This window comes from Pelodiscus sinensis, chromosome 27 (assembly GCF_052426305.1).
Source record: "Pelodiscus sinensis isolate ZL-2025 chromosome 27, ASM5242630v1, whole genome shotgun sequence".
In the NCBI taxonomy this organism is placed as follows: Eukaryota; Metazoa; Chordata; order Testudines; family Trionychidae; genus Pelodiscus; species Pelodiscus sinensis.
The window spans coordinates 8,773,614-8,799,833 of NC_143078.1; the positions used below are offsets into that span (position 1 = coordinate 8,773,614).

Genomic DNA, 26,220 nt, shown 5'->3' on the forward strand with positions numbered 1-26,220 from the left:
TTTGCAGCCCACAGTATGGTTTGGGTTTACGCGGAGCTCAATACACGGCCCATGGGATTCTTTGAACATCACCTCCATTGGGAACATGCTCCACAACGGCGAGTCAATATAATGGTCTTCTGTTGATACGCGTTTTAGTAGTTAAATTCCTGGACTGTCATTTCTCATTAAGGGTATGTCATTTCTCAGAGGGATGCAGATTAGGCAGGTCAACATTGCAAATGAGACAGGGATTTAAATATCCCATGCCTAATTTGCATAAAAATGGCCACCACGTTTTGCCGACTCAGCACTTTGTCGGCAAAAAGTGGCAGTTTAGAGGGGGATCTGTTGAAAAAGAAAGCCTTTTCCAACAGATCCTGTAAACCTCCATGCAGGAGGCATAATGATCCCTTATACACAGCCAGCCAGTAATGGTAGTCTTTACTTCAATGTAAGTAACTGAAGTCACCCTTATACCTTCTATCATCAAGGTAAAAGCAACCTGGGCCTTGGGATTTTGCCTTGAGACATCTATCTCAGTGTACAAACTAGAAATGTAATAGTGTCACTATTTAAACCGATAACCAAGAAGCACGAGCTTATCAGTTACTGTAAAGGTTGCATTCTGGCTCCTGGCCCTGCTCCTGGGGAGCCAGCTGCCACCCCACACTGCTGGCTCTGTATCAGAGACTGCAGCGTGGGGTGGCAGCCGGCTCCCTGGGAGTGGGGCTGGGAGCTGGGCAACAGCCAGGAGTAGGACCAGGAGCAGGCTGCTGCTCTGCGCTGCTGCCTCTGATATAGAGGAAAAGCCGGCTCCTGGCGTGCAGTGGCTCCCGGGGAGCCGGCTGCTGCCCAGTCTCTGCTGTGCAAAGCTTATAAGGCTCCCCGGGAGTGGGGCTGGGATCCGGGAGCTGGCTGCACTGCGGGTTCTGCAGACAGTGTGTAACCGCTGAGATTTTTCATGGTTACCTAATTAACCGCTTTTTAGCATACCTCGTACAAACACTCCGCCTGAGGGCAGGTCTGCACCATGCTAGGCACGGTGCAGCATAATGGACCGATCCTGGCCCACGGAGCACGCAGCGCAGAGGGAAATGCATTTGCAGGGGATAACTCAGAATACTTCTGTCTGAATCGAAGTTTGGAACCCACAGCGTCCAAGGGTTAGGAGTGCATTAGGCAGCCTCGCCCAAGGACTCTCCTCCACTCAGCCACCCTCCATCTGAAATCGCCACCATGGTCTGTTAATTTTGCCAGGGGATATGAGTGCCATTGAGATTCTGTGCCCTTCCTGCCTGGGGGCAGGTGAGCGCGCAAAGATTTCCAGATCACAAGGGGCTTGACTTTCCAGAAATGTTGGGTCGGTGGGGGCTGTGGTACTTGTGGGAGTCAGATGTGATATAAATGCGATGTCCTTGTAGCTAGGCCTTCTGTGAAGCAATAGCCAGCCTGCTGGTTCGCTGACCCTGTCTCTGTCCCTCTCCCTTGCAGGTGGCTGGTGGTGCAGTATGTCTTTGTTCCTAACCCCGGCATCCAGCAGGAAGTAGCAGCTGGTCCCTGGCACTTGTTCATTCCCCTGAGAGATGTCTGCGACCAGAGGCAATGGAGAGCACTGGAAGTCTTTGGAGTCCGTGGGGATCAGTCCGAAGGAGCTGGCTCTGGCGGAAGCCCTGCAGATGGAGTATGATGCTCTGTCCCGCCTGAGGCAGGACAAAGAGGAGAGTCAGGCCAAGCAAAATACTGACCGGCCTCTCATCTCCTGGGATGACCCGGCTCTGGATTACGCCAAACCCGCGGTCAGGAACGACTGCCACAGCATCAAAATAATGCGAGGCCTCTCTGGCTCGGACCCCACCCTCAATTACAACTCCCCCTCGGTCCAAGGCAGTTCGAGGGCTCCTGGTACCAACAACACTACCTCATCGGTCCCGCCACCCGAGCCAGAGAACCAGCCTTGGCTGAAGTGCCCTCTTGCCAGTGACTACCTGTACATCTTCGATGGCTCGGGGGAAGACTTCCTCAGCGAGCCTCTCAATGGGACCTCGTGCCAAGATGGCTCCCCCAAGAAGCTCTCCCCTCCCCCGCTTCCCCCTCGGCTCTCCATCTGGAGCTCCTCTGAGGTGAATCACTCTTCCCTCAAAAGCTCCTCACTACCCTACAAAGGGCCCCAGCCCAGAGACATCAACATGTTCTCCTCAGCCCACGAGCTGGCCGACGGAAAGCTGCTCGGCCGCAGGATCTCGGAGGAAGACCCCTACGGCACCATGGACTACGACGGCATCAACGACGCCATCACCCGCCTCAACTTGAAATCCACCTATGACACGGATCTGCTGAGAGACTCCACCTGGGGCTGGAAGGAAGGCAGGGGCATCTTCGAGAAGGAGACCACTGGAAAGCCAGTGGCTCGGAGCAAGACCATGCCACCCCAAGTCCCTCCCAGGACCTATGTCTCTAAGTTTGGCAACCGGAAGAACGCGGCGCCCAACAAGAACCGCAGGATCTCAGTGGATCCGGTAAGAAGTTTTTGGCTTTATTCTTAGAGGCTCGGTGGAGAGAAGCAGGCGTGAAGTCGCTAGCTTGCACCTAGGATGCTCCTACCCATTCACAACTGCCCTTTCTAAGCTTGACCGATAGGATTCAGTTGAGAGGGGGATATACCTCCATTCGCAGCCCCCTGGGTTGTCTTTGCTGCACTGTGAACCTGGGTCTGAGGGACACAGGCTGGTGGACTCGACGTTCCCAAGCATGTTTGAGATGCCACTGTAACCCTGAGATGACAATTGCTGGAGCCGTGCTTGCGGCTGTTAGTCAAGACTGATTTGTGAGTGGGTGGAAACCAGGTTTGGGCTCGACGCCCAGTGTGCAGTGTAGACATACCCATAAGGGGCCCTGTCTCCTTCCACCACCACCTTATAGGGGCATGGGGCCAAGTTTCAGGTGTGCGAGGGAGGCTTTGCTGGACAGGAGACAGAGAAGACTCCAAGGGCTGAAGGATTTGATAGGATTCCGCTTGCCGGGCTCCATGAAAGGAGGAGATTCTGGCTTGGCAGCTCAGGGCTCAGGACATGTCTGTGAACTAGTCCTGCACATAGCTGAGGCCAGGCCTACTAGAATAGCTTGCCAGGGAACAGATGCAATGCAGGCCAGCCAGGCAGGGAGGTGATGCATACCAGAGGAGTTGGCAGGTGGTCTTGCACAGAGGCAGCATGCATGCAAATAAATCTGTCTCTCTCTCGTATCCCTCTCTTTGTTCCCCGATTACTGTAAGGAAACCGGCTTTACCCTTGTATCATTCTGTGCTCTCTAATGTGGGGCCTACGCATCTTCGTTAAGGATGTCTGTGCATTGGCTTAGGCCCCCTTCCCTCCAGGCAGGAGGGGGTTTCTGCAAACACATTGCCCCAGAGGGGTTGGATCACGAGGCTGCCTTAACCCTCCTGGAGGGCACAGCAGAGTGAGGCAATCAGCTGTGGAGGCAGCAGAGGAGAAGACCTGCAAACCCCTTGACAGTCCAGTCGGCAGCCGGTTGTGAGATTGCTATGAAATGCTCCGCCCCGATGCTAGAGACCTCGTGCACAGCCCCCTCTTTCCAAGCACCGATTCTCTCTCTCCTTTCAGGAGGGTTGTCAGGTGTCCAGTATTGGCCTGGACAGTCCGGTATTTGTGGCCTCTGTCCGGTAAAAAAAACAGAAAATATCGGACATGTAAAATGTCCAGTATTTTCTGTTGTTCTCGGATGGAAGGACGCTTGGGACATTCTTCCCTTGCCGTGTCTGGCAGGGGCAGAGGGAGCACGGAGTGTTGGAATTTAAAGGCGCAGTGACTCTGTTTTTCTTCGTGCAGGTTTTTTTTTTTGCCCCCCCCCCTCGTTTTTTTTTTTTTGCTCAACAAGTTTGGTCTCCCCCCTCAACCAATTTTTCCCCCGCCATGTTTTATGAAAGTATCTGGCAACGCTACCTTTCAACTCAGGCAGCCTCTGGGCCTTACTAGGCAGATTCTGGGCATGACCACAGCCCCCAAGTGAATTTGCAGGTCTGGGGCAAGGAGTCTCAAATGCTTCCCTAGCGGGAATGGCAGCTAAACCAAGAGAAGGGCTCATGAATCCCTCCCTTTCCATGTGCCATCACCCACCTCCCTTGCCCTTTGCACTTGCATAACTCCCCCCGGGGAAGCTACAGCCCTTGCTGGAATCAGAAAGCAATAGCGGGAAGGTGTTTCCTACAGCTGAAAAGAAAGAAGAGGAGCCGCTCTCTACAATACACAGGTGCCTTGTGATACAGCGCAGGTCTGGGGACGCTCTTCAATTCTGAGCATCCTTTTCTGCCTTCTGCACCTGCTCTCCCCCCACCTCCATTGACCATTAGCGTTTGGGACCTTGGTTTTAAGACTCCGCTGTAAGTCTCCAGCACGCAGGCGTAGGATGCCTTTTAAAGTCGGCTCCGGCTCATTCCCTAATGATTAGGGTTGCTGCCCCAACCAAAAAAAAGCTGCTTTTGCCTTTCAAACCTGGAACAAAATCTGACCGTGGTCCTGCCCATATGTTCCGTTGGTGGGTGGCCTATTGCGGCACAGGCATCTATGGGCTTCCTTGAGTTACGGCCCTGGACAATGTAACTGTTTGTGCTGTTTATAAGGTCATGGGGAAAGCCCATGCTAAAAGTGGTGGCCAGTATAATAAGCCTTCACCAGCCAGGCAGGATCTGTGTCTCCAGCCCTGACTGTTCTAGCAGCTTGTGAAATGTCACAAGATCCTCGGGAAAGAAACTGGAGTCTCCTTGTAAGCAGCAATGTGGCTGCTCCCTGCTGGGGCGGAGGGGGACCAAAATAGCCTTTGGATCCTACCTTGCTTTCTTCCCCTTAAAATATAGATATGCTCCTCCCAATACTGTCCTAAGTAGCTTCCTGCTGCAAAGAGGGCAGCAGCATATTCCTTCCCATGGCTCTGTGGCTGAGCGCATGCCCTCCATACCCCAACACAGGGTATCAGCAGCTAATTAGGGAATGGGGGGTGGGAAGAATCCCTCTCGGAGGTGATACAGAGGACCATGCCTCCAGGAACGGAGGGATATACGTTCGAGCAAAGTCGCCTTCCCTGCAAAGTCCTGCAGGACTCCCCCCTCTCCTCCTTCAGTGAAAGATGCAGCTGGGGTCTGCTGGTGGGGGTTATGTAAGTGACTCTCTGTTTAATCGGCGCCAGAAACTAATTGTGAAGGAGCATTCAAATCGGCTTTAGCGGCGGTTGTGTTCTCTCCCTCCCTGTAGCTATTCTGGGGGTTAATTGCACGGACAGTGGGCCCATTGTGTGCTGAGACAGAGCGAGTGAGGCTCTTAGACCCGTGCACGCACAGCGCAAGACTGAGCATGGCACTCTGTGGGCTGCTGCATGCCCAGCTGGCATATGGGAGGGAGGGGGGATTTTAAACAGGTTGGGAGGGGGGGAGAAAAGGGAGATGTTCCTCTTGTTTCATTGTGTGAAGCACCAGCAAGTTTCTTTGTAAATTTCTGATGTTTTAATGTACTTTTTTTCTACTGAAATAAAGTGGTCTGGGGGCGGAGGGGGAGAGTATTGGGCTATTTATTGTCTGTTCCTGCCTCTGCCAGGGGCGCCTGAGTCTCCCTGGGCAAGTCACTTTGCCTCGTTCCCCCATCTTGTCTATTTAGATGATAAGCTCTTGAAAGCAGGGACTGTCTCTTGCTTTGTATATGTACAGCACCTGGCGCAAAGGAGCACCGGTCTTAGTTTGGGTGCTAGGCTTTACCGTGGTACAAATACTAATATGGGACTGTGGACTAGTCCCCACGAGGAAAGCAGCGAAAGCCTCATTGCTTGGCTCTTTTACAAGAAGACTAAGAGGTTGGCTTTAGTTCAAAGGAATTTAGGGGAAATTCTCTGGCCTGTGTTATACAGGAGGTCAGACTAGAGCAGAGGTGGGCAATCGGCCCATTGGGGTTCTATGTGTAGTCCGTGAGACATTTTGTTCACTGTTGGCCACACACAGGGTTGCCAGGTTCCGCTGGTTTCCATCCGTGTAGGTTTTTCTCCGGAAGGTGCGTGCTGGTTGCACACAACACTGGCTGTGAGAACCGCCCGCTCCCTGTGCAGCCAAGCACAGTGCTGCTACGGTTCAGTCGGCACCGCCCACAAATTCCAGGTACCCAAGTACAAGTTAGCACAACTGTCCTAACAGTGGAGAGGAACTGTGTCTTGGATGCCCAGCTTGATGTAAGATAGCAGTGAAGACATAGCCCATGTGTGTTATGGGAGAAAGGGCTTAAGAAGCATCTCATGGTGACTTGGACGTGGGCTCTGTGAAGTGGGAAATTAGAGCCCTTCCACTCCATTGGCTGCTGTGTGCAGGAGCCTTGTGGCTACTATCTCTGCATCTCCCTCTCTTTTCCACGTTAGGTTGCCTCCCGGCCGCACTCCTTGGCGAACGGCTACGAGCTGTTTGAGGTTTCTGAGGAGCGGGACGAAGAGGTGGCTGCTTTCTGCCACATGCTGGATGTGTAAGTACCAGGGAGGGACTGAGAAGCATTGGAGCTGCCTTTCTGGGGTCTCCCATTAGCCAGCTTGACCTGCGGCACAGGGCCTTAACTCCGAGGTCTGTCAGTGCACAGGTGGCTGAAGTGCCTTGCAGGGGGTTAATTACCGTGGCTTAATTGATCCTGGGAGAAGGAAGACGAGCTTTGTTGTCTCCTCTGTGTGCGGTGCCTGGTGGCTAAGCAGTGGCGGGGGGGGTGTGGGGAAGGGTCATTCCCAGGGTGCGAGCGATGAGACAACCAGCCTATTTGGGCTGGGCTGCAACCAGAATCTGCGGCAGGGCTCCAAGCAAAGGGGCAGAAGGGAGCGGGGGCGGTGCCCTGTTGGTGTCTGAGAGCTATAAACGGGGCTAGGGGGGGAGACAACGTAAGGATGCCCCTTTCTACTCTGTTCAACCCATTACGGCTGGGGGTGAGCGTGAGGAGATGGCAAATAGGTAAATATCTTCTTCACATGCTGGGCTCTCCCCCCTGACGAGGGACGTTGCCGCACGATATAGGTCAGGGAAGGAGGGGGAAGTGGGAGGAGGCAGGCCCATTGACGGGAGGGGGCCGGGGCCGGGCCTGGCAATTCAAAAAGGTCTGGGGCTCCCGGCAGCCACTGCTGCTTTTGTGACAGTGGTGGCAACCAGCACCCCAGGCCCTTTAAAGCGCTGGGTGGCGCATTCCGGGCGGCGCTGAGGATTGGCTGCCCCCAGCCCCGCCCCTTCTGCCTGAGGCCCCGCCCCTTCCAGGAGCTTGGAGTCACCCCCTCGCCCCACCTTGCCCAGAGTCCCAGCAAGTCTGTTGGTTCCCCAGGTCGCGGGACTTAGGCTCAGACTCCATTTAGGACTCTCTTAGGCAGATGGTTTCCTGTCAGAAGCAAGTTGAAAGCACCAGAAGCTGTGAGCACACAGAGGCCAGTTGTCTGGCTAGCGCCCTGTCAGCTGGTTTCAAATCAATACTCATCATGAGATGGGTGATCCCTGCTGGCCATCTGCTTAGTCATTGCCAATCATGCCATAGGCTTTGCAGCCTCAGGGCTGGAGTGGGAGGTGGCTTTGCAGGTTAGCTCAGAGAGGGCGTGCCCTGCATGAGGGCCGGATGCATAATGGGAGAAATGAAAAACGGGTGATGGTGGCTGGTTTCTCAGCTAGAGAGAGACGGGAGTCTCAGATGACTCCAAGCGACAGGCCTGAACCTCTTGGAGGAAGTTGGTGCTGATGGTGACAGAGAAAGAGGGGAGCAGGAGGACTTAGCTGGCATGGGCCCAAGGAGATGGAGCTCAATTTGGGCCATGTGAGGCTCCGGCTGCCCATGAGACACCTGGGAGGAGATGCGACGAGGAGTCCTGTGGCACCTTATAAACTAACAGATTTATTGGAGCATAAGCGTCGGACGAAGTGGGTCTGTGCCCACGAAAGCTTATGCTCCAATAAATCTGCTAGTCTATGAGGTGCCACAGGACTCCTCATCGCTTTTGCAGATTCATACTAACACGGCTACCCCTCTGATATGGGGAGGAGATATCGTCGAGGCAGGCTGAAGTGCAGGACCGCAGGCAGGCAGGCGAGTTGGAAAAGGAGAGGGAGATGTGGGAGTCACTGGTGAGCAGATGAGATCACTTGGAGCGAGGCTGTGAAGAGGGGAGAGGAGGCCAGGAGAAAGTCCTCTGCTGCCACTGTGGAAAGGGAGAGAATCCACCACGCAGTGAGAGAGAAAGCCCTTTGTGGGATAGGGAAGGGTCTCTAACGCCTCTTCTTTTCCCTCCCTTTCATCCTGCAGCTTGAGATCTGGCTACAGCGCCAAGGACTACTCCCTCACCGGCTTTGTCTGGAGCACGGTCAACCTCAGCCCTGAACAGCTGGGCCACGGCATCAGCCTCAAGGTGACAGTGGTGTGTGACGACGTGCAGGAACCGCTCACGTTCACCTGTGACTGTAAGTCCCCTCGGGGCTGGTACATGTGGGGCTCTCTGTCTCCACTTGTGAACATCCTTGTGCTGTGGGAGACACGTCCCTCCCTCACGTCCCCATAGCAACAAGGGGGCCAAGATGGCTGCCACACATAGCTAACGCGGTGGTGTCTTCTGCCTCATCTTGCAAATCCATCTTCCAGGTCCTATGGGATGGACGTGATCCTGGAGACAGCGACTCCTCTCCCGGAGGAGACAGAGCCTGTGTTGCCCCCATGGGAAGCTGTGTGCTAGAGACGGGCCCCATTTAAACCTTGGGTTCAGAATTTCTCAGTGTCCCCTTGAAATGGGGTGTGTCAGATGCTGCTCTAAGAAGGCCGGGGGAGGGGGAGGGTTGAAATCCAGGGGCCTTTACTCATTTTCAGTCACCATCACTGCAAGGTCTCTGATTCTCTTTTGAAGGCGATTGCCTAGATATGACTGAAGCCAGGATAAGCCTTAAATGACAGGCTTGATCCAATGCCGATTGAAGTTAATAGAAGTGGCTCCACTGTCTTCCGTGGCCGTCGGTGTGGTTTAGAGGCTGCTCAGCCATGAAGGGAGGGGGCACTGGGCAGGCAGTGTGCCCCTCCTCGCATGGCTCCATCTCCAGCCAGCTGGGAGCTGAGTCCCGGTCACTGACCAGAGAGACCCGAGGCTCACCCTGCTGGGTCTGTGTCCTCTCCCACAGGCTCCTCCACGGTGGACCTGCTCATCTACCAGACGCTGTGCTACACCTGCGACGAGTTGCTCGGCATTGATGTGGACGACTTTGTGCTCAAGCTCTGTGGCTTGGAGGAGTTCTTGCAAAAGTGAGTGAGCAAGCGGTAGCCAGGACACCCTCTGGTGTCGGGGGAGCTGTGGGTGATGGAGAGCTGTCAAATCCTTGCCATGCTATAGGCAGGAAAAAGGGAGTTCCCAAACACTGTCCTCTCTCCTCTCTTGCATGCTGTGATGGCGTGTTGGGGTCCCCCGCCTCCTGTACCCCCCGAAATGGCACGAACAGACTCCACCAGCTGGTAGAACAGAGGGAGTTTATTGCCTCTCCAGAATACAGCACAGCACAGATGTCACCAGGTTACAGGGCAGGCCTAGGATGCCTCAGCTGCCCTTGATATGGGGGGGGGGTCCTCGGCTTCTAAACCCCCCAGCCTGTTGCTGAGGCTGCTTCCTCCATGCTCCGAGACCAAAACTAACTCTCCTCCAGCCCTGCCCCCCAGCCAGAGCAGCATTCCACCTTCCTTTGTTTCTCCCCATGGGGGGTAGCTGGGCAGACAGGTTTGGAGCCCCCTTTGCATAACGACTCGTGTTACAGACAGCAGAGGTCACCCACAGCCCAGCATAGCAACGAACAAGGCACCCCCACCTCACTACGTCACACATGCCCACATGACGAGCCCCGGGTTTGCCCTCGTGCCCAGCGTCTCCCATTTTCCCCAGGGCAGTGCATCTGCTGAACAGGTCGGTGCCATGCAGCAGCTGGATTGATCTGCATGCAAATCAGAAGCCCCCTGGATTATTCCATTCCCTGCCTCCTGACATCACTGGGGACTCTCCTGCCAAGAAATGCGGGAGCCTTCTCCTCCTGCTGCAGGATATAAGTAACTCCCATTGACTCCAATGTTTGGAGAAAATTAGAGTGGCCAAGAAAAGCCCTTAAAATACGTATAAAACTCATGGTGACCCTCAGCAAAGTGGCTGGGGCAGGCAATCAAGTCAAGAGCATCATTTCTGGTGTTTCTTTTTTAAGTGGTAGGGAAGAGGTTGCCAGCGGCCACTGGTTGATCAGAGTAAAATGAAATTTGAAGGGGCAGAGGGAAGGGAATTGTGAAAAATCTTTGGTTTTCCCAAATTTTCCAGCTGAAAATGTTTTGCTTTCATGGTGAATCTCCCCTCCCCGCTCCTTCCCCCCTCCCCACTTCCCTGCCCACAAAGGTGCTGGTGCTGCCTCTCATTGGGAAGCTGAACAATGTCGAACAAAATGCAAGTTTTTGCTTAAAAACAAATGAAAGAGAAGACTCCATGGAGGGGGAGGGGGAGGGGGAGATGTAATGGAAAAGGTCTGCCCAGTTGTGGTGTGAGCCTGTCTGACCTTTGAGGAAAACATGGGACCCCTGAAATGACCACAAAGGGCTTATCTCCATTAGAGGGGCAGGCCCATAAGAATGGAGGCCAGTAAAATGCAAGGACAAACAAAGCACAGGAGTAGGTCAGAGGGAAAACAAAAGCAGGAAGCCGTGGGGTGAAGGTGCCAAGAGATTGTAAGTTCTTTGGGGCAGGCACTGTCTCTGTTCTGTGTTTGTACAGCACAGTACGGGCCTCGGTTTCCTAGGTGCTGCAGCAATGCAGACAATACATATTCCGATGAGGGAAGGTACCAGGGTGACTGACACCCTCTGTATGTCCATAGGACCAGTGTGAATGCAAGGTTTCCCAAGCTGACATGTCTGTCCTGGTGGTGGCAGGTCTAGGAGGGAGATGTTCAGTCTCCGTGGCCCGTTTTGTCCTTGGGGTGGCCCGTTAGTACCCGCGGCTCGTTTTTTGATGTGGACACATGTCCTCTGGGAACTAGACTCAGACCCACCTTCTTGATCTCACATGGGCCACCAAACAGCCTTCAGTCTCTAGCAGGCCTTGACAATGAGGCTGTGGTGAAACCTTCTTGTGGTCCCCCCACTGGCTTTTTCCTTTGCTGTCCTTTTGCTTCTGCTGTCCTTGTGTTCTGGGCTCTGGGCAGCACAAGGCAGACAGTGGAGTACGGATGGGCCCAGTGAATGAGGTCACCTGACTTGTCATTCATAACTAGTAAGCATCATCTGGTGGGACTTTACCAGTGGCTTTAGTTTTGCCTCTTCAGAGCTTGTGGTGCAGGAATGATGACTGAGAACGCGAGCTGGGCAGTGAAACCCCCTTTTATCCAGGCTGGGCGGTCAGCGAACAGACTTTTAAACCGCATGGAGTCCTCAGCCGAGGCTGACTTGGAGCGAGCAGGCGACCAGATCCAAGGCAATAAACCGCCTAGCTCGGTTTGCTTTCCAGCATGGAAAGCCATGAAAGCTTTTCAGTCACAGGACTGTTTCCTGCATCTCTGCTGCCCTGGCAGACTGTCTGGTAGCTTTAACCACAGGCTGGCTTGCTTTGCAGTGTACGTATGTAAATGGTTTAGCGGGCTAAGTCTCAGGTTTGGCATGACTAGGCTCCCTGAAACCACAGGTCTCGGTCCCAAAAGGGTCGGCTCAGCCTTTCAGGCTTCCCAGGGAGAGGAATCACGTTCAACTGTGGTCCTTGTCTGCCGCCCCTCGGCACTAAATATCAGCTGGTGCTTTTGGGAATTGTGGCCATTTGCCCTGGTACAAACTCCCCCGCCCTGCTTTTTGACGTTTCCTCCACCCCAGAGGTTGCTGCATTTCATGGGAAGAGGGGGACGTCTTTTTTTGCCGATGATCTATATGGAAAGTTCCTCTTGGGATGAAAGGTGTTCTCTGGATGCAAAATGTAACATATCTGGCCAAATAAAGCGTCTCCTGGAAATGACACAGAATCAGCCAGAACAAGCTGCCCTAAGGATGTGACCCTGCGTCACACAAAGTCTTTGCAGTTGACTTGACTAGCCACAGAATTAGGTCCTAAAGGGGCAACTGGGAAGTTGCCCTCATGCAGGGGAATCTCTTTGTTGGCTCCATTCCCCTCTCTCTGCAGAAAAGGCACAATTAGGATTGGGCAGGGAGTGAGGCTGTCCAGCAAGTCTTGCTCCTCTAGCGGAATGGCCCTGGTGGCTCCAGCCCTTTAAAGAAGCCCTTTCATCTTAGAGCAGGGATGGGCAAGCTATGGCCCAGGAGCCGGAGCCGGCCCGCCAAGTCTTTCAATCTGGCCCAAGGCCTGTCCCACTGGACCCACAGGCCGGGGGCAGCCCCAGGGCTCAGAGCGGCTGGCTGCTCCATCTGCCTCTCTGCGCTGCCAGGAGAGGGAAGCTGTGTACACCACGAACCCCCTCCTCCACCCAAACTCCCTCTCAGACCCCTCTCCCTCTCCTGCACCCCAGCCCCGAGCTCCCTTGTGCACCCAACCTCCATCCCATACTGTGCACCCCCTCCATAGAAAAGCAGGGCCCTTGACCACTTACCAAAATTTTGGGAGTGCCCTTCCCCCCCATCCAAAACGATTGCCCACTGCTGTCTTAGAGTCACCTTTACCTGCTTTCCATCTGCTCCCAGCTCATGCGCAGATGAGGAATAATCTATTAGTGTGTGTATTTTAGAGAGGGCGGTGTGCAAACCATACATACTAAGTAGCCATATTTATCAATGCATTTCAATAGATATCTATGCGACCTACATAGAAACGCTCTTCTGATTGCCATTGCAACTGGGATGGTTTGCTGGAAACGCCTGTCTCCTGGGGGAGTCTGGCTATCGTCAAGGGGAAAACTGCCAGCTGAGAACTGGCAGGACCATTCCAGCCTCTGAACTTGGGGACCAAATGAGCTGCAAATCCTCATTAGCCGCTGGGCTTTTTCAACCGATGCTGTCATCGTCAGCGGAAAAACTGCCTCCCTTTGCATATAATGTGCCTTAACCAGAAACAGCCTCCCTCTGGAAAAGTAATTCACATCAGATGAGGAAATAATACTCCCAACTTGTCATCTGCAGGCTCCTCCTGAGCTATTTTTTGAAGGGATCTGGTGTACGGTTACAAAGAGAGGAGAGAGATTCTTCTCCCAGACTTTCCCCCAAAGCAAAGACTGATTGTAGCGGGTGGCAGAGAGAGGTGATGGTGGAAACTTCTTCACAAGCACAAGAGGGTATCTGATGTCAACTGGGCTTCAGGGAGGGAAGAGGAATAGTTTTTGTGGTTAAGGCACAGAGCTAGAACTCAGGGAGTGGGATTCTAATTCCTGACTCTGCCACTGCCTCACTCCTTGCATAACCTTGGGCAAGTCACTTCATCTCTTTCTGAGCTTCAGTTCCCTCTCTATGAAATATCTTCTTCCTCCTATCCTTTGTCTGTTTAGATTGTGCACTCTTCAAGACTGTTACATATCTCCATGGTATCTTATAAGTGCTAACAAATGGATTGCTTGATTACTTGCTCCATTGTCTTTCCAGACACCTAAGTTAAGATGATTGGTCTAGGATTCCCTGGGTTAGCCTTATTCCCCTGTTTATAGACAGACACTTTTTTTGTCCTTTTCCAGTCCTCTGGGATCTCTCCTGACCCCAAGTTCTCAGAGACAATCTCTAATGGCTCACAGAGCTCTTCAGCCAGTCCCTGGAGTATTCTGGGATGTATTTTACCAATTTAAAGCCATCTCACTTGTCTCAATCACTCTTAGCTTGTTCTGTCTCTATTTTAGCCTCCATTTACACTGGTGTTAGTCGTCCCATCACTGCTAATCTTTTTGGTGAAAACTGAAAGAAGCAGTGACTTCTTGTAGGGCCGAGTGCCGGCAGGAGGTGAGCCGGGAGTGAACTGGATTAAAAATCCTCCCCCTGGGACCACGGTCTAGACACTTCTGCCCCGGCAACTGCGGTCACCACTTCCCACCCAGGCCTTGGGCTCCCACTGCAGATGCAGTCTCAGCCCTTCCCCATCTCCTGCCCTTCCCTGGCTGTGCTGTGGCAGTTGCCTCAGCTCCGTGCAGGATGCAGGCTGCGCTCAGATAAGAGCCAACCATTCCTGCTGGAGCAGCCTGTGAGAGGCAGGGCTTCCTGCTGCGGCTTCCCCCCACCCCTGCATTCTCCCTCTGTCCCAGGAGTCTGAGGTGAGGGCTCGGTCTCTGGGCTGCAGCTATTTTGGGCAGCTGGTGTGCACAGCAGCACGAGCTGGAGCCCCCAGCCCTCCTCAGTATTTGAATGGCAAGGCGAGGTGCCAGGCATCTTACCCAGCTTAGATAACAAAGCTGCGATTTTCAGAGCTGCCTAGGGCATTTCAACCCTCCCCCTTTCCCGTGCATTTTAACGGGAACTGGGCATCTGGAGCATTGAGTCCAATTCTGGGCCCCCATCACAGAAAGGATGTGGACACATTGGAGAAGGTCTAGCGGAGGGCAACAAAAATGATTAAGGGGCTGGAGCACTTGACCTACGAGGAGAGGCTGAGGGATTTGGGCTTGTTTAGTCTGTGGAAGAGAAGAGTGAGGGGGGATTTGATAGCAGCCTTCAACTTCCTGAAGGGAGGTTCCAAAGAGGATGAGAGAGGCTGGTCTCAGTGGTGACAGACGACAGAACAAGGAGCAATGGTCTCAAGTTGCAGTGGGGGAGGTCTAAGTTGGATATTAGGAAAAACTATTTCATTAGGAGGGTGGGGAAGCACTGGGATGGGTTCCCTAGGGAGGGGGTGGAATCTCCATCCCTAGAGATTCTTAAGTCTAAGCTTGACAAAGCCCTGGCTGGGATGGTTTAGTTGAGATTAGTCCTGCTTTGGGCAGGGGCTGGACTCGATGACTCCAGAGGTCTCTTCCAGCCCTAGGGTTCTGTGATCCCATGATCAGTGTTCCTTGGGCTGCTCTGTAACCCTCAGCATGAAGCCCTGAAAGACACATGCTCCCATCCACAGACCTGTTCCCTGCTCTCTCACTGCCATGCTTTCTGTATCTGCCGCTGTACTGCCTCCCCAGTGCTCCTGTCTCTCCAACTCCACACTCCCTCTTACACCCTGCTTTTTCCAATCCAGCCTGCCCTTGAGTTTACAGGTGTTTTACCTCCATTCCCCACTCCCTGTGCATCTTGCATTCTGCTCCTGGGGAGTGCCAGGGAAAGCCGTACTGGTCAATTCTCTGCTGCTGCTGACAGAGAGATTCTGCATCTCCCGCTGCCTCCGGAGCATTTCAGCTCCTGTCTCTTCCAGATAAGCCCCTTCAGCCAGACCAGGTTGGGCCCAGAGTTTGGTTAGATCCGAGTTTTGTCTTTACTGAGTTTGTATTTCCCAGGCTCACAAGAGACACTGACACTTACCCTTTGGGCTTCCTGGATTATAGGGTTTTGCCCAGCCCCCACTGTAAATTAACACAAGTTCTGGGCGGCTCTAATTTATGCTGTGCTTCCCACGGCCGCCCATGTGTGTCCAAGAATGAGGCTGAGAGACCCCGATAGCCAGTTTCATCTTCTCACCTGCTGCATTAACCAGGGAAGTTACGCTTTTCACAGCTCTTTGGAGTGATGACCCCTTTTTCCGTGGTTGGGACACTGGGAGGACAAGTGCCTCTCATAACTTTCTAGAACTTACTAACTAATCCCCATAATGTCTGTTTTAAAGAGGCGGGAGAGAAATGAGGCAGTGGGGAGAACTGTGTGTTACAGAACTGGGCGTGGGGGAGCGACTTTCCCAGAGTAAACCAGTCATACACTAAGTCTCAGAGGGGAAGCCGTGTTAGTCTGCCCCTCTGCCATGTTTAGTAGCCAACCGGGCAGTCTCCATGACACAGGATAAATGGACATAAGTCAGGTATCAGAAATAGTAATGTGGAGGCAGGAAAAGGGAATAAGGGAATTTGTGTGCCGCCATCTTGGTCTTGTTAACAAGAGAGCAAGAGTCAGGCTAAGTCTGTGGCCTGACAACGCGAGATCTGTAATTAGACGCTGCCTTTGCCTCTCGCCTCTATACGGAGATAAGGATAGAATGCTGACTCTGGCAGGGACCTTGAGATAAGGAGCATCTGGGTGGAACTAAATAACTGTTAGCCATTGGTGGTTGTAATGGGAAGGAGACTAATTGTTATTGTTATTATATCTAATAGTATATAAACTGCTTCATAATTGCTTGTATTCGAAGATCTGCCTCAGCAGGGGGGTGCTCTCCCCCCCCCCCCGGACCAGTTTTTCCCTCGCTGCAGCTCGTAATAAAACAGCCTCTGGCTACTTTTGCTTAAACACAACGCAGAGTGAAGGCTTGTTTTCTTCCACACACACATGTAGGGGAACATTTTAACCTACCTAGTCACTCAGTTATGGATTTAAAAGTAGCTGCTCTTCTGCAAATCAGTAGACTTCCGATAATCCGGAACCTATGGGACCTAGGTGGTGCCAGATTATCAGATATGCCGGAGTATCAGGAGGTACTATAAAGTGGTTATGTATATACTGTATATAAAGTGTTCTTAACCCTTTTTATTGTACATACTGTAGGCAGTATACTGTAATGTTTTAGTTTTTTTAAGCCTTTTTGACCCTTTTTGCTCAGTTCAGCTGCTGCCGCTGTTACCTTGTGACTCATTTTTTGCCGAAGCTCACTCACTAGGCTCTTGCCATTTTGATGCCGGACTATCAGGAGTGCCAGACTATTGGATGCCAGATTATTGGAGTTTTACTGTATATATATTTGTTAGTCTCTAAAGTGCTACAGGACCACCCTATTTTTTTATAGTCCTACACTAGTCGTGCATTTCCAGGCTTTTTCCTTTCCAAGACCTGTGCCGCAGGCTGGCGTGGGACCTTGAATAACAACTGTTCTTTTGGTTCATCCTTCCAGCAAACACGCCCTGGGCAGTCACGAATACATCCAGCACTGCAGGAAGTTTGACATCGACATCCGGCTGCAGCTGATGAAGAGGAAGGCAGTGCGCACCGACCTGGCCAGGACGGTGAGCTGCTGCTCTCGAGGGGGAAGTGAGAACGCATTGAACCCATGCAAGCTGAGGTCACTGCTTGGTGCTTGGAGCTCCACTGCTGTCAGGGCAGGGGTGGGGAGGGACGCTGGTCCCCAGCTATCCTGGGGTTGCTGATTTGGGGGGACAAGGCCAGGACTGTGACGCCTGATGTGCAATCGACATCCCTAAGGAACGAGGATGGCTGCCATTTTCAATGGGGCTTAGGCAGCTAAGTCACTGAAGTGCTTTTGAAAGGGTTGCATGATGACTTTAAAATCCCCATCTGTCCATCTAAGCCTTCGCCCAAAAAATCCAACGTACTCCCTGCAAATTGCTGCATCACCAGCTCCCTTCCAGCGGGCTCCGCTCCACAGCTTCTTGCCTGAGGACATCTCGACCCCCTACCCACCACCAGCTAAAAGTTCCCCACTCCCTGTCTTTCCCATGGCAACCAGGGCTTGTCTGGGGAGAGCTCATTTAGTACCGCTTCTAAACTCCAGCAATTCATCCCTGAATCCTTCCCAAATGCTCTCCTGCTGAGAGTCCAGCATGATCTGCTAGGCCTGGTGCTGCAAAGGAAGCCATGCATGTGAGAGATAGAAAAGACCCCTTAGCAGTGTTTCCTCTAATCTTTTCCATCCATGTGTGGGGTTTTCCCACCCATGTGCAGAATAATTTTGCATGTGCACCGATGCATGTGTAAATGTGCACCCCCTAGATGTGAGCGCTCTGCTAATCAGTTGGTTGGTATTTGATTCTCTTCTGAGTGGCCACACAAGCACCCTGCTTACAGGGAAACTGCCCATTAGCTGCATCTACTTCATTCTCTGCCCACTGTTTGTTCCTTGCATCTGCCCATGCTAGCTCCAAATGTACCAAGCAGCAGGGCCCTGGAGTTACTTTCCCCCAGTCCTGCAGATCTCAAAGCCTGGAATTTTTCCCTGATTATTGTCAGTGAAGGCTGTCCCTTATGCGAATTTAATCACAACACTCTAGACCAGTGGTTCTCAACTGTTGGCCATATGGCTCCCCAGGGGCCACGCCCTACCTCTAGGGGGCCACATGTAAAAATGGAACAGTAGGTAAATTATGTACCTTTTTTTCCAACTAACAGCTGCTATGATGGGGGCCATAGAGGTAAATGAGGCTCAGAAGGGGGCCATGAGCAAAAAAAGGTTGAGAAACACTGCTCTAGACCAGTGTTTCTCAACCAGTGATATGAATCCCTTTAGGGGTACTTGAGAGAAGTCTGGGGGAGTATGTCAACACAACTGAAATTTGTAGAAAACTGAATTTTTGTTTTAAGTTTTACAGCACTTTATTATTTTAGTACTTTTTACACCCAAAAATTTCATCGCCCGCCCAGCTACGATTAAGTTGTTTAAACAAATGTGTTACGATGGTAGAAAAAAAAATTGTGAGTCTGAAAACGGTAGGTACTGGGGGTACTTAAAAATTTTTTTAAAGGGGTACTTCATAATAAAAGGTTGAGAAACACTGCTCTAGAACCCCTTGGCCCTCCTCCATGATCCCACCAAAGCCAGGAACCCCCTGGTGCTCCTCAGCAGATATGGCTGAGATCTTCAAAGATAATTCATTTTCAGTGGGAAGCTGGTATCTCAAATGACGTCAGTGGCTTTGCAGCCAGACAGCCCGAATCTTTCACCTATCAGCAGATCTGGTCAGCATCCCTGACCAGGAGGGGTTAACACCAGCTGATCAGATCCTCCTGAACAGCTCTGTTTCTCCTACAGGTGAATGATGACCAGAGTCCTTCCACACTCAACCACTACATCCACCTGCAGGAGAGACCCATCAAGCAAACCATCAGCAGGTAAAGAGGAGGGGACAGGTGGTGCCGGGAGGAGGGAGCCTGTACATCCCCTACTGGGGTGGATGGTGTGTGCTGAGCAGGAGGGTGGAGGAAAACAAATGGATCCAGGCAGCAATGCCCTTGCACCGATTTCTTGGTCCAGCGATTGAATGAATTGGAGTGAGCAGGATGAGAAGCACTGCAGAAATGCCTCCGTGGTGACGTCTTCTGCTCCCTCTGTGCTGAATTCTATCCTATCTCCTCTCCAGGCAGGCCCTGAGTCTCCTCTTCGACACCTTCCACAATGAGGTTGATGCCTTCCTAGCAGCTGAGGTGAGTATGGCTTGCCCTGGACAGGACCCATGCAGGTACCGAGTACAGCAAAGTAACATGCGAGGGGAACGAGGGGCATGCCTGGATGGTCTACATGCAGGAGTTTCTCTGATTTAACTTAAACCAGTTGTAAAACCGATTCTAGCGGCATCAGTGCACACCCCAGTCTGGACTCATTTATGAGGTTACGCCTGGCTCACAGCAGTTTAGCTTGCACTTGTGAACAGGGCCTTGTCCTCATGACAATCTTGTATCGGTTTAACTTAAATGGGTTTTTAACCTGATCTCATTGAATCGGTGCACAAGGGCTGGGTGGACACACATTACCACTTAAGCGGGTTACTCTGGTTAAGATAAACCACTCTTAAGCTGGCCTAAATTGAGGTCCACACTTTGGCCAGGTCTATACGGGTATGTCTACACTACCACCCTAGTTCGAACTAGGGTGGTAATGTAGGCAACCGGAGTTGCAAATGAAGCCCGGGATTTGAATTTCCTGGGCTTCATTTGCATAAAGCCGGGTGCCGCCATTTTTAAATGGCAGTGCAGACTCCGTGCCGTGTGTAGCCGTGCAGCACGGAGTCCGCACTAGTGGACATTTAAAAATGGCGGCACCCGGCTTTATGCAAATGAAGCCCAGGAAATTCAAATCCCGGGCTTCATTTGCAACTCCGGTTGCCTACATTACCACCCTAGTTCGAACTAGGGTGGTAGTGTAGACATACCCTACTAGACCTGGCAGGTGGGCTTCAGGCACACAACTCCAGCTACATAGAATGCATAGCTGGAATCGGCTTGACATAAGTCAAGCTTGGCAGTGTCCCCACAGCGGGAGGCCAGTGGGAACAAATATTCTCATCAGCTTCCCTTACTCCTTGCAGGAATATCGGCCGCCGGCAGGAGTACCCTCTGAGTTTGATTTAGTGAGTCTTAACTAGACTTGCTAAATCAAACTCTGGAAGATGGATCGTGGCAAATCTTCTGTGTAGTGAAGACAAGCCCTTATGTTATGCTTAAAAGAAGCACACGGGATCTTTATCAGGGGGATAAGGCAACAGGCCACATTTATTTTTAATATAACAAAGTAGCATATGCATTTACACACACACACACACACACACACACACACACATCCTGTTGATGGAATAATCACCAGTCTGTTGCTCGGCCCAACCTATTGGCCAGATAGGTTGACTGCAAGGAAGGAACTGGGTTTGTGGAAGTTTGGACTGTTGCTCCTCTTGGTCTTGATCTTAGCAGGACAGAACCCGAAGAACCATCCAAGACACCCCTTCTTTTATAGGATTTTCCTTCCATGCAAGTCTATGCATTTTGCCTTGTCAGGCCGTAATTAGTTATTCAGCATGACAATCAATCTTGTTATGACATATGCTTATGGGGAAGAAGTTGTTCTCACAGTCATCTGATATCAGTATGCTGACAACCCCTCCTGGGTGTTGTCTTTCCCGCAAAAATTGTGATTGGTTCCCTATCAAGGGGTGTGTGCCACTAGCTTCAGGATTCGTCAGTCTGCCCGGTAGTCTGCATCTTCAGTGTGCTTTCACTTAGTTGCTTCTGTGTCTCCACTCTCTCCTCTGATCATTTGAGCATGCAGCAGCCTTCACACTTATCTCTCCTAAAACAGTCTCTCTCTCATTCACAACAAACAATACATTTGCAGAATTCCAGCATGGAACAAAGGGTACTTCTAGTCACTTGAACAAAGTTATAAAATCTTTCAACATTAAACTTCTTTCTATCTAAGACTAACATCACTATGTATTATGATAGTCCATCCCTTCACTTTAACATGCTAACATCAAACAGAGCAGGAGCTAAGTTAAGAAAGCTGCTTGTCTGAGGCCTACATCTTGTATTTAAGTTTAATCCAAACCTTTTGCTATAACGTACATTTATTACAATTGACTTATTAGTTAAAAAATTCCAATTCCAGTGCTACACTTAGAAGACTTTTTCTGGTACTGGTATATTCAGTATATTATGCTGGCAAAGCACTCCTAGGCCGTGTCTATGCTATGGGGACTGTAGAATCTTAGCTATGGTAAAAAAAGCTTATAGGAGTTTTCCCACCACTGTAGGGACTCGGTCTCCCTCAGTGACGGTAGCTATGAGAAATAGACAGACCGTGTCAAAAGCAGATGTTTACCTACAAGTCAGTATCTCTCGCTACTGAAACTGCTAGTGCTGCTAAAAGCACATGAAATATGTAAATACATTTCCCCAGGACAGTAAAAGGACACCAAACTAAGTACATAATAAAATAGTTTGAAACAACAAGAGTGAAAGCAGAACGGGGTGTGAATGCTTTGGAGGAAAGTACAAGGAGAGGTACCAAATATATAATTAATGCATGAGATGATACGTAAGGTGTGGATCATAGATTGTTTATCTCTGTCTATATATGTCGGGGTACCTCAACTTAACTCTTTGGCCGGCCTGGGGCCATAGTGAAATCCATATTATTGATTGAGCCATGTCCATTGTCCAGGTACAAATGCATGGACAAATATTCAAAGGCCATCTGGCTACCAATGACTATTAATGTACTTCATTCGACAGTAAACCTGACTCGGGTGCCTTCGTGTCTTATCTGAGTCTGTGGTCTTTGGGGGCTCTCGTAAAAACCAGTATGCTAGCTACCTGCACAGAGCTGGTATAATGTAATGAGGGAGCATACAAAAACACACACAGCCGAACGTTTATCATCCCTGATGGAGCAGGAGACCTGGTCAGGATGCCACACCAGTAAATCCTGAATCTCCTACATCGTTGTCCTGAACTACTACAAATGTCAGTCACAGTCCACATCTTCTCACACCCCTGACCGACATAGTACTGCCAGGAAAAGTTTGTAGAGTAGATCTGGTCCCTGAGGCTATGGCTATACTGCTGGTTTTAGTCGGAGGAGGATATGCAAATCATTTGCATATCTTCTGTCAATTTGTTTTGCGAAAGAGGTTTTGCTGCAAAAAAGCCCTGTGTAGATGGGGCCATTTGTCGGGAAAAAAACCCCTTTTTCGCAAGACCCTGTAAACCTCGATTTTTGAGGAATAAAGGATCTTGCGAAAAAGGTTTTTTTTTTCTGACAAATGGCCCCATCTACATGGGGCTTTTTTGCCACAAAACTCTTTTGCAAAAAAAAAGAGGAAGATATGCAAATGAGAGTGCGATTTGCATATCCTCTTCCGCAACAAAACCACAGTGTAGCCACACACAGTTGCAACAACCTATCTGTGTAAAACCCCACCGTTCATTAATCCAGTGCAATTTGTGTGTGAAAACCAAAGGGGCAAGGGTGATTGTCCTTGTAACAATTCTTTCAACTGCATAGCACCCAGAGGTGACAGTAAGCAGGTGTGCTCTGGTGGGTCGCTCTGGCAAGAGCTGGCTGAGCTCTGGCAAAAGCTAGAAGGGAGCCATTGAAAGAGCTGGATGGGACCCAGGTTGCAATAGGGCAGAACCTGAAAGAAATTAAGTTACTTTCACTGCTGATTCATCCACAGATCTCAGCACATTCTTCATATGTGGGTCAGCATTCTCCCCGCTGTACAGAGACGAGAAAGGAATGGCTCAAGGGCGTGGGGCTAGAACCCACATCTCCTGGCTACCAGTCTTTGTTCTTAGCAAATTTCCCATAACACAGGCCTGTGGGCTTTCTGTTGTGGGTCGGGGGAGGTTAGTTACTTACTAGATTTCCAGTCCTGTCTTCTGTGACCTAGCGCATGTCTGCCTGTCACCCCCGGGCAGGTTTTTCCTGTTAAACCGCAGGCTCGTAAAGCCAGTAAGCCTGTCGTGTTTTCAGTGGGCCTGGGCACGCCTGTAAAAGGATTGCTGACCTGGACCTGAACCTGAACCGTCCCCAGCTTATTTCACCTCACGCTGACTCTCTGCTTCCTCATTCCAGTCAGGGATCCCTCCCAGAGCCAGTGCTCACCAGTTTTCCAGCCCAGTTTGGCAGACACAAGAGGCTGAAATAAGTCTAGAAGAGCGAGCCCCACCTAGGGGTTAGAGCAGAGAAATGGAGCTCCGGACGCCAGGGTTCTGTTCATGGTCTGTCACTGATTCCCGTCAGGCCAGTCGTTTCACCTCCCTGTGCCTTGGTTCCCTGTGTGTAAGCTGAAGATAGACCTTACCTACCTGCTGGGGTGGCTGTGGGGATTATGTCATTAACGAATGTAAAGCGCCTTGAGATCCCCTGGTGGGAAGAGCTGTAGAATGTTTATCATTACTATGATCCAAAACAAAATTCTCGGTCCTTAATGGTTGCACGGTTGTTAATTGGCAAGACGACCCAGACACTTGCTCTATATGCCCCCTTTCGTGTGTGGATCTCCAAGAGGGTGGCAAAGAAGACTAGAGGCCATTAGCTCCACTTTTACAGATGGGGAAACTGAGGCACGGACCCGGGAGGCAACCCGCTCAGAATCACACTGCAGGGTCATGGGTGGAAGCCAGGTCTGCTGGCTCCCAGCTGGGGGCGCTAGACCAGGGATTCCCAAACTTTATCACCGCATGGATAGCAGCAGCCCCTAGTGGTAAATCCAGTCCCGTGGCTTGCAGGGCCTGGCTGGGGTTACATATGAGAAAGTGGAACTGGGAGCCTCATGCTTGTTCTGCCTGGGAACCTCTGTGTTACAACATGCTGCCCCATTTCAATAAGGGTAGGGATCCACTGCCCACCCAATCCAAAATCAGTCCTGGAATCAAGTCTCATGCCAAGCACATCCAGAATGGGCCAGGTGTGAACACCAAGAGTGCTGGATCCCACATCTCTGGGACACTGGGACCCAGGGGACAAGCCACGGCCTTGCATTGCTGATGAGGTTTGGGCCATGGGCTCTCTTGTACGTGACCAGGGCTGCAGGCTCCTGTGGGATTCAGTGGAGCAGATGGCTTATCCTTTGTGCCCTCCCAGAGCCAAACCCACACGCCGAAGGTGTCAGGGTCCCGCTTGCTCCCCGCCCGGAAAGCCAGATCTGCAGAGGATCACAGGCAGACAGATACTGGGCTGGGAAATTGCTCAGCATTGGCTGTGCCTTTCCTTTTGGGGTGTCTGGTTTTCACCAGGGGGACAAGAGAATGCAGATGGGCACCTACAGGGCATCCCCCCCCCCCCCACCCACACACCCTCTGGTGCATTCTCTTTGCATGTGACTTTTGATAGGTGCCAGAAAGTCTGCTTTCCCTCCACCCTCCGCTCTCTCTTGGTACCTCCTTGCTGCATGTGTCCCCCAAGGGTGGCGGGGGTACAGAAACGGGAGACAGGGCAGGGATGGCAAAGGGCCTCCTTCCCCCCCCCCACTCTATTGGGGAGCTGGGATGCAGGAGCATGGACAGGCTCTTCTGGCCAGGTCCAGATCAGGAACTCCTTGGCTTTGCACCTCCTCCCTTCCTCCTACTGTATCTCAGGCATGGTCCCTTTGCGCTGGGCCCCTGCCACCTTGGCACGGCTCCTTGGCCCGAGAGAGCGAACTCCCTCCTCGGATGCCTGAACACGGGTGGAGCTGGGCCTGGCTAGGCTGCGGCTGCTGCCAGTGGAGTCGGATTGATTGTGCTGCGGTGGGACAGAGGCATGTTAAACACAGGTGCCCTGGGGCCACTGTCCCAGTAGGTCTCCCCTCATCCCCCAGCAGCAGTGGTAAGATCCAACCATTTGGCTGCGTCACCGCACCATGCTGCCGAGGCCGAGCTCATGAGCTTGTCCCCTGCCTTCCCTTCCAGGGAGACTTCCAGCTGAAAGCCGAGCGGGTGATCCAGTCTGTCATGGCCATCTGCAATGCCCTGGCTGCCGTGGAGTCTCAGGAAATCACTGGAGCCCTAAACCAGCTGCCAGCCTGCCCCTCTCGCATGCAGCCCAAAATCCAGAAGGTAAGAGGCCAGGAGCCCCTCAGCAAGGCCTGAGCCTGGAGGAAAGGGGTGAAGGGAAAGGGAAACTGAGGGCAGGCATTAGCGATGTGTGAGAGCAGGGCTGGGGCGTATGGCTGGGGAGACCTTCCTAGCCTGTGGAATAGTTTCCCTGGGGAAAGCTGAGAGCCTCATCTTTTGAGTCTGGCAAAGCCCAGCGTTAACAGTACAGGGGGAGCAGTCCTTCCGGGAGGGCTGCCTTCCTAGGGCCTGATCCAAAGTCAGCAGGAGTCCTTCAGGGGACACTGGATCGGGCCCAGAGATGCCACAGCCAGAAAAGTCTCAGAGGGGTTGCTGTGTTCGTCTGTATCTGAAAAAACCGTGAGTTGTCCTGTGGCACCTTAGAGACTAACAGATTTATCTTCTACTATGGAAAGGAGAACGCTTGTCAGTTTGTGTGCTAATAACTTGGACACTGTAAGAGCTACCGCAACCAAACTTTGCATGGGAGAACCTTTCCTCCAGGAGAAGCTTTAAGGGACTTTTGGCCCCAAGCTCAAGCTGTAAAAATGAAAAAGTAACCTGCCGTGCTGCACTGCAGGGGTTGCCCCACCCACCCTAGGTCCCGTGCCCGCCGCCTGCGGCCCCCAGTGCCATCCGGGACTTGCCCCCTCCCACTCGTGAGGTTACATAAGCAGCCCTCTTTCTCTCCCTCCCCGCACCGGCACACAGTGCCCCGACCCCCACGCGTACAACGGCTCGGGCACCCACCCTGCCCCCCGCGGCACCTGCAGCCCCGGGCACGAGCTGGGGCGCCCCTCCTGCATGTAACCTCCCCTCCACCTGGGGTCGCACCCCTCCCCCCCAGGCATGACGCGGACCTATATTTTAATTCCTATAGAAATCAGTGCAACTTTTCTACCATTCAAAAAAAGATAATGGACGACTGTTCTTCTACATTTTGTTCCTCCGGTTTCCTGAGCAACGCCGGGTAACTCAGCAAGTTAGGGCATAAAAAACAACACTTCATCAGAGGAATTGGAGTGAAAGTTACAGAAATAGGGATATATATATAGGGAAAAGGTTGCTCGTGTTAATGACACTAATCAAGTCCCACTTCCAACCTGGCTTGATTAGCTTCATTAACACAAGCCACATCTTCCTTGTA

The 26,220-nt window shown here is 51.8% G+C and overlaps 1 protein-coding gene across 5 annotated transcripts in view; it reads left to right on the forward strand.

The window, feature by feature from the left end:
- Nucleotides 1–26,220, forward strand: part of PIK3C2B (phosphatidylinositol-4-phosphate 3-kinase catalytic subunit type 2 beta) — an 86,862-nt gene that overhangs the window by 31,073 nt on the left and 29,569 nt on the right. For 4 of the 5 annotated variants that reach the window (XM_075910115.2, XM_089773702.1, XM_075910112.2 and 1 more), the window contains 8 exons: nt 1,474–2,498; nt 6,391–6,491; nt 8,289–8,443; nt 9,149–9,269; nt 16,924–17,035; nt 18,796–18,875; nt 19,124–19,187; nt 24,930–25,076. In XM_075910115.2, coding sequence (XP_075766230.2) covers nt 1,566–2,498; nt 6,391–6,491; nt 8,289–8,443; nt 9,149–9,269; nt 16,924–17,035; nt 18,796–18,875; nt 19,124–19,187; nt 24,930–25,076 — 1,713 coding nt within the window. In that variant the 5' untranslated portion in view covers nt 1,474–1,565. Of the gene's footprint in view, nt 1–1,473; nt 2,499–4,984; nt 5,152–6,390; nt 6,492–8,288; nt 8,444–9,148; nt 9,270–16,923; nt 17,036–18,795; nt 18,876–19,123; nt 19,188–24,929; nt 25,077–26,220 lie in introns of those variants that run through there. The other variant, XM_075910117.2, reaches the window with a different exon arrangement.